This window comes from Ictalurus punctatus, chromosome 7 (genome assembly GCF_001660625.3).
Source record: "Ictalurus punctatus breed USDA103 chromosome 7, Coco_2.0, whole genome shotgun sequence".
Lineage (NCBI taxonomy): Eukaryota > Metazoa > Chordata > Actinopteri > Siluriformes > Ictaluridae > Ictalurus > Ictalurus punctatus.
The window spans coordinates 10,700,673-10,714,401 of record NC_030422.2 but is presented as its reverse complement, the minus strand read 5'-3'; the positions used below and the strand labels follow the sequence as shown (position 1 = coordinate 10,714,401).

At 41.9% G+C, this 13,729-nt stretch overlaps 1 protein-coding gene across 3 annotated transcripts; it reads right to left on the bottom strand.

The window, feature by feature from the left end:
• Positions 1 to 32: 32 nt before the first annotated feature.
• gipc2 (GIPC PDZ domain containing family, member 2) lies at positions 33 to 13,467 on the bottom strand. 3 transcript variants are annotated; one of them, XM_017472328.3, is made up of 7 exons: positions 13,321 to 13,467; positions 12,809 to 13,218; positions 3,929 to 4,114; positions 2,377 to 2,557; positions 1,802 to 1,914; positions 1,629 to 1,710; positions 33 to 1,458 (listed from the first exon to the last, which is right to left on the bottom strand). In XM_017472328.3, the coding sequence occupies exons 2-7, from the start codon at positions 13,109 to 13,111 to the stop codon at positions 1,307 to 1,309; spliced, it is 1,017 nt and encodes a 338-aa protein (XP_017327817.1). In that variant the 5' UTR covers positions 13,112 to 13,218; positions 13,321 to 13,467; the 3' UTR covers positions 33 to 1,306. The 3 variants fall into 3 exon arrangements, with proteins under 3 accessions (XP_017327817.1, XP_017327816.1, XP_053537367.1); XM_017472327.3 differs by having other exon boundaries at positions 12,809 to 13,240; positions 13,321 to 13,445; XM_053681392.1 differs by having other exon boundaries at positions 12,809 to 13,446.
• Positions 13,468 to 13,729: the final 262 nt, after the last annotated feature.

Sequence of the window (13,729 nt, the reverse complement as noted above, 5' to 3'; positions counted from 1 at the left end):
AGAAATGAGCAGGAAGCACACGCAAATCAGCGTAACTTTTTAATCATTTTATTGAACAAATAAATTAAAAGATTACAAATCTATCCAGCTATAAAATTACAATGACTATTCATATACTGTACAAAAAAAGTTAGTTTCCAAAAATCAAAATCACCCTTTGTCTAATGTTACTATAACAGCATCGTTCCATGCTAAAAAGGTATAAATATCTTTTTTTTTTTTTTTATAAAATCAAGAGGGATTCGTGTAATCCTTCATCAGGCCAAAACCGCAAAGACATGGAATTTGAAGTCCTTTCACAAAAACATTTTCCAGCATTATTCATTATTATACAAAACACAATGAAAAAAAAAGTGACTAGGCATGTGCTGATGTTAAATATGTTTGTGAATTTACAGCTATAAATGAGGCAAAAAAACAAGGTTTCACCTCAGGAGCGCAAAAGTCTTCTCGAGAATACAAGATAAAAACGGTCCATCATAATATAGCGCATGTTAAATATACAGATTTGTTTTAATATCAGCGCATGCCTTCTAAGGAGTACAGTTGAGACACAGTTGCAGAAGAAAATGAAAAAGTAACTTTAAAGTGCCCTAAATCACTAATTCATGGCAAATCATTCATGTGACTATGGCACATGTTCTGATTTCGCTGGGAGACGTGTCCATGGATCAAGTGTAGGATAAATCTGATCAGCCTGTTATGGAATAATTCACCTCCTGTTAGTGAGCTTCAGATAGCTCCTGCTGGGAAAGGGTGGTCTTGTTGACTCAGGAACCCTGGAAATTTATTTATGTATTTAAAAATCAGGACAATCAATACAGTTACGTATGGAATTATCTTATCTTCTATAGAGCACATTTCCTGTTTTAGGGCTCGGTGATGTAATTGAGCTCATGAAATAAATTCGACGACGCAAAACGATGTTGACATCAAGCGACTTGCGTCGACCATTTTTTACACGATGTTGGCAAATTAAATTAAAATAACTTATTTGAATTTTTTAAAAATGCTATTATTGAGACTTAACAGTGCTGAGCTGAGCTATTCGGGCAGCTGTGTTCCAAACTCCAAAATATAAACAGCTAATGTCATTACACTGACAATATCAAGATTTAAAATGTACCGGATACAAAAAGTTGTAATTAATGCTATCCAGGTGAATAAGTACACTCTGAGTGAGCTATAGTGTGTATGTTTTTTTTTTTTTTCTAAGATCACAGTGATATCAAACAGCACCTCCTTCTACGTAGCCCTTGCTGTTTTATCTAAACGTTATCCCAAGCTGTACTGCCTTGTGTTGGAGTTAAAAGCGTCCCTGCTTGGCGTCTCCGATGGCTCCCCAGACGTCAAACACGAACTCGTCGGGGAAGGCGAAGTCTCCCAGAGCCTCGTCCAGAGCCATGGCGAACTCGTCCGGGTTCACCTTGTCTCGTCCAACCTCCACCATCGTGGCCGCTGAGGGAGAGAGAGACGGCGTTTAACGAACGTTCGACCTTTTTACAATATTTCGTTTCTCTGATTTTGTTTGTACTGCTAATATAGCAGTTCTTATAAGGTAATAAGGTCAACGAGCCTCCGCTCAGTCAGTCACTGAACAGAACAAGGTAAGTGTAAACGACATTCACCTAATTCAGTGTCCCGAATGCCCATGTAGCTCTCGAGGAGGTCGTCCACTTTCTTCACCGCCTTCTCTTCAAACTCGGTGGGCTGCGCAAGGAGTCCAGCATTAAAAAAATAAAAACCACACACAAAAATGACCAAAATTAACTCAAACAACAGTGACCTGATATTTTCTCACCATTTCCTCGACGGTAGCCGGGCCTTTGGAGCGGAGTCTCAGAGTCTCTCGACCCGTGCCGATCCGGTTCTCCCCCTGAGGCCTGGCTCCTTTTGATCTCGGCTCTAGCATCTCTGTAATAATAAAGTCATTATTGCCTCAATTTCATACTAAAGTCCGAAAAATTAGACACAGTTCTCGTGAAGGTCTGTCACGTGATCAAGTCTGCACCTGTGCTGTCTAAAGCTCTATTCGGACAGGATTGAGTTTGCACAAAGTCTACGCGGATGTTGTCTTGCGTTCAGCCTCGTCCAGATGTTAAACACTTCTTGAAACGTTAAACGAAAAATAGATGCTTTAGAAGACACACTTATCACCATACACTTGGTCTGGGCGGTAAAACCTCAACTACACCTTGGCTCTACCTGGGGAAACCAGTTTCTGTCCTATACTACTGCTTGGACGCCCTTGTTGTGATGGAGCATGATCACATGATGCGTTTGTAGAAAATACAACCCTCCAGAAATACTCTCCTCCTGTGATCATTTTGTTCCTTCATGTTTTAAAAAAAAAAAAAAAAAGTGATAAAACCTTACCAAAAGCCTTCATAGGTTCGATCAGCTTGAGCTTGAAGGACTGATCTTTCGGCAGATCCTTGAGCATGCGGGCCACTTCATAGTGCCGCGTCCCAACAATGTTCTTCCCGTTGATGCACTCGATGTGGTCGCCCACACAGATCACCTTCACGCCGTCTGCCACGCTGCCCTCCTTTATACGCTACACACACACAGGAAAATGTTGGGTTTTGCATAAAGTACAAATACAGCCATTCAAATGAAGACCAGCCATGTACGCACAACGAACTGCAAATTACGTTCTAAACGCGTTTCATTTGTTGTGTGTCATTCAGCATGGTGTCTGCTCCTGCTTGTAAAAGCAAACTGATCCACAAAGTTTACTCTAATAATAATAATAATAATAATAATAATAATAATAATAAATGATGCAAAGTCGCATTGGGCCTGGATTTCGAGCCGTCGCCCTCGACAACACAAGATGGCAGCCTTTTCCTCTCCTCTCAACAACACAGGAAGTCGTGTCCATATTCCACTCATGCTAAATGCACAGGCAGTTCAACAAAATTCATGTCTAATCAGTGCTTTCATCAGGACATCAGCCAACTTTGTACTATGCATGACCCATAATGCACCGCGCACGTTAATGCGGATTAATGGTTGCGTGGTCAGTTTACAAAACCAAGACCCGGGAACCATAAAATTCCCCCACTCTCTCTCTTCGATATTTTAAGAATTACACAAAGATCTTAATTTAAGTCAAAACCAGAAAAACTTTAAAAAATGTTAGATACTTTCTCAAAATAAACTCGAGAAATATTGGGATAAAGAATTTATAATACAGAAAATGTCGACGTTATGAAAAGTATGTTAATTTATGCGCTCGATACTCGGTCAGGGCTTTAATCCTTTTGCAGGAATTACTGCATCAATGCGGCATGGCGTGGAGGCGATCAGCCTGTAGCACTGCTGAGGTGTTCTGGAAGCCCAGGTTGCTTTGATAGCGGCCTTCAGCTCGTCTGTATTGTTGGGTCTGGTGTCTCTCGTAGATTCTCTATGGGGTTCAGGTCAGGCGAGTCGGCTGGCCAAACGAGCACAGTAATACCATGGTCAAACCAGTTACTAGTAGTTGTGACACTGTGGGCAGGTGCCGAGTCCTGCTGGAAAAGGAAATCAACATCTCCATAAAGTTCGTCAGCAGATGGAAGCATGAAGTGTTCTAAAATCTCCTGGTAGACGCTGCATAGACTCTCGACGTGAGAAAACACAGTGGACCAACACCAGCCGATGACATAACCCCCCCCCAAATCATCACTGACTGTGGAAACTTCACACTGGACTTCAAGCAATGTGCCTTCAAGAGTCCCTCTTCACTTTTCCTCCAGACTCTGGGACCTTGATTTCCAAATGAAACGCAACATTGACTTTCATCTTCCCCGCGATTGTGGTTGTGTGTAGTGAACCAGACTGAGAGATTAATGGCTCAGGAATGTACCGTAATCGCAACCAGAGATCGCAATCTACCAAAAACCATTTTTGAGATGGAACTCTTTCACTCGGGGACGTGTTGTACCTTGATGAAGGCGTATCCGGCGCCGTTGTCCGTGATGGTGAGGCCCAGCGCGTCCTCGGCCTTGAACACCTCCACCTCCTTTTTGAGGCCTTTCACGTGAGCGAAGATGAAGTCCTCCAGACCTATCTGGCCTCCCAGCAACTTCTCCATGTCGATTTTGTGCGTGTTCAGCGTGCAAAACAGGATCTGTGACGAGAAAGAAGAAAATTTTAAAAAATAAATAAATAATAATAAAAAAAATACATAACATTAAGCAGCTTCTTCTGGAAAAGAGTAAAGATCCGCATTAAATATTTACGATCAGACTGATGAAACATGTAACTCCAGCTCCATAGCATGCAATAATTATGAAAGGTGGTTACGGTATGAATTTTTCAAAGCTTAAGATGAAATTAAAAACCTCCGAGTTCACAGCACTGAATCGATGCAACATCCGGACCAAATCATTTGTTTATTTTAAAATTAATAGTTGTATCAACAGAGCCATGAGCGTTGTGCTGGAACTCATGTGCATGCAAATCGTTTCATTTCCCTAAGAGAGGTTCCTGTCCTGGACACCATACTTCATGTCCTTACTAGAATATGAACTATTTTAACCTTTACTACAGTTCATACAGTGTATATTACCCATAATGCACTGTGTGAATGTTATTTTAGTTTTAAACGACTACACAATCACACTTTTTTTTTTTTTTTAATCTGTTTCTAGTTACATTTAACGTCGTGGAGGGGGGACCCCACAGTTTGTCATGTTACTGAGAAGTTAGAGCTTTACCATGCTGACACTAGAGACTCCTTCCTCCTTCCACAAACATCTCCGCAAGAAAACTTCACCACGCCAGCGAGTTACGCACGTTTTATTTAATCCGCTTCTGTGAAGCAAGCGTTTTGTATTACATGAGGAATGAGCAGGATGAGATTACGACACTTTTCTGTCGAAATGGGTTAACCAGCATCGAAAGAGCATGATATCTGGCAACCTTTTAACATTTTAACGGACGTTCTAGCAGGTGCTTGTTCGTTCCACTCGTCTCGCACTAATATTACAACGCTATAAATACATTATGATGGTCCTGGGCTATTAATACAAAAAACGGCACAACGAGTACGACCGAAGCAGGGTGCGTTTCAAAAGCTCATTTGGCTTGCTTCCAGTAGGCGATCTTAAAGATCTTCCAACATGCCCTTTGAACTTTGAAAGACAAGGTGCAATGTGTGCGGTCATAAAAAAAACAAACAAATAAAAAAACTGGACTGTATGAGTTAATTAGAGCTCCCTTTAGAGGCAGAGGGAAAAAATAAAAAACCTTGGCCTGGATTCTGCTCTTTGTGTATTGCAAGCTCTCTGGACACACATCAGCTGACACACACACACACACACACACACACAGGCGCGTTGCCCTTGGTTACCAGAGCGTATAAAGAGGCCTGGATTAAAAGGGAGCAAGGGTTGGGGCAGTGGGGATTTTAGAATGGAAGAACTCACTAAACACAAACACTGTTATGTGGCGAATTCACAGACGCCTACAGAGCAGTTGCTAAGGCCGCCACTGACATCACGACCGCCTCTCCTCTCACAGACACGTCTTAAGAGCACAGGATGTTCCTCTCCTCCATTCTGACGCAACACACATAGTAGGAAAAGCTCCAGTCTCTCACACACACATGCTCACGAAGGCCAACACGTTTGCAAAACGCTTCCTCTCCAAATACTGAAAAATTCATTGTAGGAACCATTCAAGATGAATGAACGTAACGTTGCTCGCAGATTTAGATGAATCGGAGTACGCCGTGTTTTCAAAGCGGATACCAACAGTGCGTCCACACCTGAACTGCCGCAAGATGACGGCTTGGACATTGCACCTCCACAACTGCTTAACTTATCTTTTAAACACACGGTCCGTTCAGGAAATCATTCGTTTATTATCCAACAAACCGGCATGCTCCTGAGCCCCATGTTCGGGTTGGGCAGGAAATCAAAAGTTACAAGCGGTAGCTGATATACGTGGTGTTCGTTCCTCTCGTTGTATATTAAAGATCTTATTCAAGTCTGGTGCATCCTGGTGTCATCTCCAACTCGGGTAAAGCGACGCGCACACACGCATCTGGCCGTCCACATGATGTACAAGAAACCGTGATTCATCAGACCAGGATGCCTTCTTCCATTGCTCCATGGTCTAGTTCTGATGCTCACGCGCTGATTGTAGGAGCTTTTGGATGTGGACAGGGGGTCAAGCATGTTTGCTCTGACCGCTCTGCAGTGTGTTCTGACTCCTTTCTATCAGAACCAGCAGTTTGCGCTTCAGTAGCTCTTCTGTGGGATCGGACCAGACAGGCTAGACTTCGCTCCAAACGCACATCAATGAGCCTTTGGCGTCCATGACCCAGTTCACCGGTTGTCCTTCCTTGGACCACTTTTGGTAGGCACTAACCCCTGGGTACCAGGAACACCCCACAACACGCTCTGACCCAGTCGTCTCGCCATCACAACTTGGCCCTCGTCAAAGTCGCTCAGATCATTACGCTTGACCATTTTTCCTTCTTCCAACACGTCAACTTCAAGACCTGACTGTTCACCTGGTGCCTAATAAATACCCCCCCCTCAATAGGTGTCACTGTAACGAGATCATCACGTTATTCACGTCTCCCGTCAGTGGTTTTAACATTATTGCTGAGATATATCTCTCACACAAGCCTAAACCATGCCTTATTAAATCCCTGGTTATTTATTTTTTCATTCATCCATTTTAGGTCACCTCTTATCTTGGTCAGGGTCATGATGGGGTTTCTGATGCTGGCACACTAATTAGCCAAAACAACAACAAGTTGCGACAACAGCATGTTCAGCCTTTAAACATTAACCGGGTTAAAATGCTGATTCTGGCTCGAGGCTTTGCACAGGGAAGACTGCTGAGCGGCTTATAACGTGACCATGGGAGTGGAGTTACAGCAGGCAGGAATGCGCATCAGCAGTAATTCGTGAACAATCATTAGCCTGAACCGCCATGACGCTGGGAACGAAACGTGTTACACTCGTTAATTATAGACAAGGTTTAGCGTATATCCGTTTTCTTCCTCAGTGGTTGGGGTTTTTTTTGGCTAGTTGGGAAATATTTGAGATTTTGAACATCTCAATTGACCACAGAGGTCACATTTACACCGATCAGTCATAACGTTAAAACCACCTGACCCTGTTTCTACCTTTCTATCCGAATCATATCCTGATATAGATTTTAACCACACCCCATTACACGTCCAGTCGAACACGTTTCCAGTTGGAAAGACTAACGTTAACATGCAAATTAGTCGATGACGTTCGAACACCAACTTCTGGTGGTGTTCCTCGCTTTTAAGATACAATGTCGTTTTAACGTTTTCTCGCTGTGGACGTTTGCTGGAGCCCGCGTGTCGGCTTTTCGGTTGTTGAACGTGGCTCGGAGAGATGTTTTATACGTGTTTAACGTGTTCGCGTAGCTGACATCACGTAATGGGTTGAGAGATCGGATTTCAAAATGCTGCAAATGTGTCTCGGGTGCATTTACGCTTTTGTCTTTTTGTGAACTACCTTCTTCCTGAAACGTGAAACGACCAAGTGTAAACGAGGTGCTAGTGTTTCCAGTTCATTTGAAACATTCCACAGCTACCACGAGTTCATCATCATACATTTTCTGCATTTTTTTTGTTCGTTTTTTCATCCCAATGTTCTTGTGGCATAGCTCAAGTACACACGATGCACAGTATCTTTATTTTTATGAAAATATCAACAGCAGCCTAAAGGAGGTTGTTTAGGCTGTTATTTTTGGCCTTTCTGCCCCAACAGGTAGCCATTTTTTATTTTTAAATCCTCAATCGTTATCATGTTAGTATTCTAACCCACACGTCGTTTCAGCACGTGTTAAAGGAAATCTGCCTCGACACCACAGCGTGACATTCTGCTTCTCTTCATGCTTCAAAATCTCTCCATCACAGCCACGAGAAGGCGGTACTGCTGTAAAGGAGGAACAAAAGACAAGAGAGTAAAATATGCGCATGGGTGGAGGTAGCAGAATATTTTGTTTCTGCCCGGGGGCGGGTGTTAGAAACATTATACAATATCTTTAAGCAGAGCTGAGACCTGAGGAGAAATCTCAGGAGACTACATTAACCATAAGTGGGGGGGGGGGGGGGGGGGGGGGGGGGGTCGGGTTTGACGATCCAAATCGCATATCGTGAAAACGTCCTCGGCTATCGCGAGATCTTCCTCACAGTATGACCTAACTGGAAGACTGAGGTCAGTTCAACAGAATGGTGAATAGGGTTAGCGTTGGTTATTACACGTTCTGATGTTTTCACAGGTTTTCTCCATTTCACCGTGTCCTGGCTCTGAAGCTAAAGTACACAAGATGGCCGACGCAGTCCGACAAAGCCGGCATTCAAACTCTAAACAAATGAGCTATCGCCTGCGCTAAGCGAAGTCGCAGAGAGCTCCTAATAAACAGACTTTGCCCAGTGCAGTAAAGTCAAATCGCAGATTACAGCACGCTCGGGGACAGGAAGTCCACCGACCGAGGACGTGTCCCAAACCACACGCGAATCACTCTACAGCCTGTCTTAATAGGGGGAGGTATTCGGTATCCGTTACTATAATCAATATCATGGTATGTGCTATACACCACGATAACATGTCATCTTTAAAACTGTCGCATGAAACACAAAGTTCAATTCTACAATATTTATTATGTGAACCGACTGCAGGTATATCCCCTTATTATTCACACTCGCTGATCCGAATCGCTGCCGAAATATCTGTAGGCAAATTTTTTTTTATGTAACCTACGTTCAAATTGTTACACCATAATCCAAAAATTATGAACTAAACTTGTTGAAAAAGAAAGAACGTTCGTTGTTCTAAACCACATTTCTGACCTGTATTTCCAAAATTTTTACAGAATAAATGATTTTCTTGGCTCGCGGTGATTGATGACAGTATCTAAAATCATCTCGGCATCTAAATGATAACGACAATTTCCTTTGTTAAAAACAAACGCAATACGTTTTTCTAAAATAAAAATAGTAACATATTTATTTAGTGTGTTCTTTAACAAAGAAAAATGTGTCATTGTTGATCGGTCCCCCCAGGAATTGTGCGATAGCGGAAATTTAACGCGAAAAAAAAAACAAGCGAACGGCGCAATATTCGGAGGAGCCTGCGATTTTCCGCAAATTTGTGGCCGAGACGTGTCACGTGACATCACCACAACGCGTGTTCATCCAAAGCCCTCTTCGATTCACGTGCGTCGAACACGAGTACAGTTAAAAGGTCACATTTACCAACAAACATCACTGCTACAGACTGCGATTTCACCTATTCGAGTGGATTTCCACAGCAAATTTAAGCATTTTTGGCCACAAAATACACACAAAAAAAAAAACAAAACATGAAATCCTGTACGGACTGCTTGATAATTGTGAGGTTTTGGAAGAATTGTTGGAAGGAGTCTCCAGTGTCTGCGCTTAGAGCCGAACTACATTTCCGTCACAGGAAAGACGAGTTTATATTTTACCTATTTTGCGAATAGTTTTTGTTTGGGAATGTGAAGAAACGACTGTTTATAGTCTAACTTCACGTTAAATGTAACAAAAACTGGATAAAAGTGACTCGTAGTTCAAATAAATAAATAAATAAATAAATAAAAGTTCATTGTCGGCAAATGACTGTTGCGTAAAAGAAATAAACGTTTAACGTGCCGTTATGGGAAAATAATTGACCTCTGGGTGGTAACAGTGACTCCGCCCTTTCGCTGATCAAATCAGCATGCTCCTAAGCATTAACAAACACTCAAATCTCTCCATGGACTATATAATACTGTTGTAATTTCTAGGCACAACATCCTTTGATTATATGCTATAATATTTTTTATCCCCACCCCAAACACAGCCATCTTGCTATGCATTTGTACTGTTTCATGAAGTCAGCTTAACAGAATACCTGCACCGTTATATAACGTTTAATATTCGGACATGGGTTTAGACATGGCTGAGAGTGTTATCACCGTTTGCGCAGGACGTGAGGGACTTCCTGTGAAAGCCCCGAGCTCGCAATTCAGCCAGCGGTGGTCATTTTGCAAAGCCTCTCTCTTTCCCCGTTAAATAACCTGTGAAGAGGACAAGCCTCAAAACCACACCAACAACACACAAATCATATCAGATATGACTTAATCATGTCATGTTTTTAAACTCGTTTTCGTGATGCATTAGATATTCAAATAGTATCCAAAGAAAAGAAAAGAGGAGAGAATTCTCCTCATTTTATAGAGTTAAAGAAAATTAAGATGGCGCAACACCACTGCTAGCAGGATGCTAGATTTATTACCAAACCTGGCTAACTGACAATTACATTATATTTAGCCAAATGTCTGTTTGCTTGCTAGCTAGCTTCACATAATAGAATAATTAGCATTAAGTTAGTTACCTTGGAAACTGGTTTTTACAGAATCATACATATTTGTTAGCAAACATGGCTAATTGTGTAAAGCTGTATTTTAGTATTTTAGACCGATGCTGTTTGAGCTAGCTATGTTGAATGATGAAATATAATTAAACTCTGCTTTGTGTGGCCTTTTTTTTTTAAATAAACGTTTTGCTAGTTCTGTGTCCGTCACAGCTTGTTAGCTAATCAATATTGCAATATTGTGTATAGTGTAAAAGTCTCCACAGTTAGCGTCCTTATAGTGCTTTTAAAACATTTTTGCTTGTGCCGTTTACAGTTTGTTATAGCTAGCTGAATGTTAGTTCACTTGCTAGCAACCTTGGCTACTGATTTACACAGTTCATAGTATTTGTTAGCAAGCTTTGCTGTGGCTGCTGGTGAGGTAATTAACATTAGCTAGATGAATTATTTAGCTGGCTATCCTGAGTCCAGGGCTAGATTAAGTTAGCTTGATGCTGTAGGTTAGCTAATCTTGTGTGCATATATAAATATTTAACAGCTGTATGTTTTTCATAAAGTTAGCATTAACAGTTCTGTAAACGTTAAATTACGACACGTCATTAAAGAGCCATGAAACACTAAACTGCATTCTCTGAGATTTTAACAATGGTGTTCGTATCGCACATCATAAAAGACAACGTTAGCATCCGTTAGTTTTAACTGTAGGAGAAAACCGGTTAATTTGGAGCTTTTTTACCCCGCCGTTTTTGTCTTCGGGGTTTAAGATCTACATCGTGACGTACTGTAGTACTTCGATGACGCGTCTGTGTCTCATAATCATTCATGAGACTGCGTGTTCTTATCCTATGAGAAGACGCCGTCTCTTCGTTGTTCATGACATTAGCCTGCGGGCTAAGCTAAAGGCTAACCTCATCGACCTGCACTACCAAGCTTATCTCTAGCTAACATACGGTCTCTGGCGAACAAGATGCACAAACTACGGCTTTGGATATATGTAAGCCTTCATTTATGTGTATACAATTATTACGAAATTACAATTAATCTAATGTGTGTAATATATGTAACAGGACATTCAGTTACTTTTAAAAGGAAAAAGCAGACGGTAGTCAATTTTTTTTCATTGGACTTTAACTTTGCCAGCTGTAAAAATCTTACAATTCCTCACACTTTACTCCTGATTTTTACTGAGATTCAGCATGAGCCACTGACCAGAGGACAGATGCTCACCCCCCCACCTTCCTCACCTGCCTTGCCATGCCCACTTCCCCTCCCTTCTTCTCACAGCCATCCACACCCATTTAAAATGACATTTTTCAAAAAGATTGTGAGGTGGACTTGAGTTGGGGGGTCATGACCCTTTAAATTCGGGTTTGTGTGGCGTTTTTACAATATTTTGAGAGATTATATATATATATATATATATGTGTTGCTTATAGTGTACTTCATTTCCAATCCAATATGTTCTCGGCAATGTGACGGTATAATGGATCTTGGTGTATTTACACACTACTCACACATTACCACGGCGTACATTCTGTGTTTGTTTTCCACGCTTCATCGGTTAATAAATGACTAACACTCCTAAAACTCAACACGTCATGCTGTTTGCCTTCCAGTAAAGTTTTGGCACCTCACACCCACTGAGCCTGATGACCTGCTCGACTGGTTTCAGGGATTCATCTGGAATGAATAATCGCCTTTTTACACACTCTAACGTGTATCTATGATGATTCGATAGATAATATTTAACAGAGAGATAATATTTACACCCCTCCCCCCCCCCTAGCATTGTTTTAACATTTTCCTCTTTTCTCATGTGAGGGCAGTGTGTATTGGTTAAAGATTAAACGTGTATGACAAAAAAAGAAAAGAAAAAAAAGAAGGTGTATCAAAAGGGTTTGCTAAATCTATAATTATCAAATCAACACACCCCTCAAGAATCAAAGTTCTGTGCATAGTTCGGATGAAAAGAACCAGAAGGAAACACCTATGGCGAACTCTTCTACAATAGCATCCAGGAATAGTTCTCCTAGCTAAGTACAGTCCATTTCTGTAGATTAACTTGTGTTTTAATGTATTATATCCACGTATTAAATGGTAGAAAAGGTGAACCACTTCAGCGATAAAGAAAAGTACAAGATCAGGACCCATTTTTGTTGTTGTTATTGAACTCCATATTATTTTCCACTTCGTGCATGCTTTCTGTTCACACATAGTTTGCTGAAACTGATTGTAAACTAGCTTTACAGCCTTTCTGGGTAAAAAGTCTAACAGGTGTACACTTGATGGGGCATTTTTCTGGAAAGTGTAAAAAGCTCACTTCCTAAAATTATGCTCCTTTTTTTTTGTTAAGCTCGTGCACCTTTCACCTGTGCTCTCAGGTCACACTTTCTTTGTACTCGTGGTGCTTGTTTGGGAATAATTTGCCTCCCCTTTTTTTTTTTTTTTACCTCTGATGAGCTGAGATTGAACGCCTCAGCGATTTTGGCGTACAGCTCTTTGACGTTGCTGAAGCCCTCGATGCGGCCGGTGGGGCTGCCGTGCGCGAGCTGCGTGTGGAACACGAGTTTGGGGCGCAGGTTTGCTGGTGGTGGCGCGAGCCCTCCGCTGCCTCCTCCGTTCATCGCCGCGCTCTTTCCCGCGTGCCCTCCGCCGCTTCCACCTCCACCTCCTCCTCCTCCACTGACCTCCTCATTCTCCACCAGACTCGAGCTCTCCCGCGACTTCTTCTTCTTCCGCAGGCCCAACGGCATCGCGTGCTCCTCACCGAGGAATCGGGAGTGGATGGATGGATGGATAGATGGAGGAGGAGGAGGAGATAAATAAATCCGCGCGGCAGGTACGGAAAGCGCGAGCCTAACTACAGAATCAGAGTAAACAACCTGTAGAGGTTAAAGTGATTTGTTTTCTCTCCCCCTTTAAAACAAACAAAACAAAACAGCTCAGGAACCGAAAATCTTACCGACAAACGAACAAACCGGAGATTCCAAATGTCAATAAACAGGGAAGCGCGTTGCAGCGTTTTCCCATAAACTCTAACCGTCGGTGCGCAAAGGTTTCATCAGCGCCGAGTGCGCATGCGCACACACACGCACAGCGGCGTGCAACGTCATACAGAAACTCATTTACCTGCGTCAGGTGTGCCACATGCGTGTGATCATTAATGCCCATCAAATATAACAACCACCTAACTAACTTTAAAAATGTGTTCAAGTGACAACAAACTTAATACTAAATACAGAAAGTTACAGAAAGTGATTACCTGAGTGAGGTAAATGATCTTCATATGATTATTACTGCTAACAAAAACATATGTATAACAAACACACATATATAGATAGATGGATGGATAGATTAATGTAAGCTTAAAC

Excerpts from the sequence above, each read along its gene's own strand:
- gipc2 (XM_017472328.3), bottom strand. The coding sequence starts at position 13,111 with ATGCCGTTGGGCCTGCGGAAGAAGAAGAAGTCGCGGGAGAGCTCGAGT. Across the intron at positions 4,115-12,808 it reads TCAATCTCAGCTCATCAGAG|ATCCTGTTTTGCACGCTGAA; the intron begins GTAAAAAAAAAA and ends TTCTCGTCACAG. Across the intron at positions 1,711-1,801 it reads CGGCTACCGTCGAGGAAATG|CCCACCGAGTTTGAAGAGAA; the intron begins GTGAGAAAATAT and ends CTCCTTGCGCAG.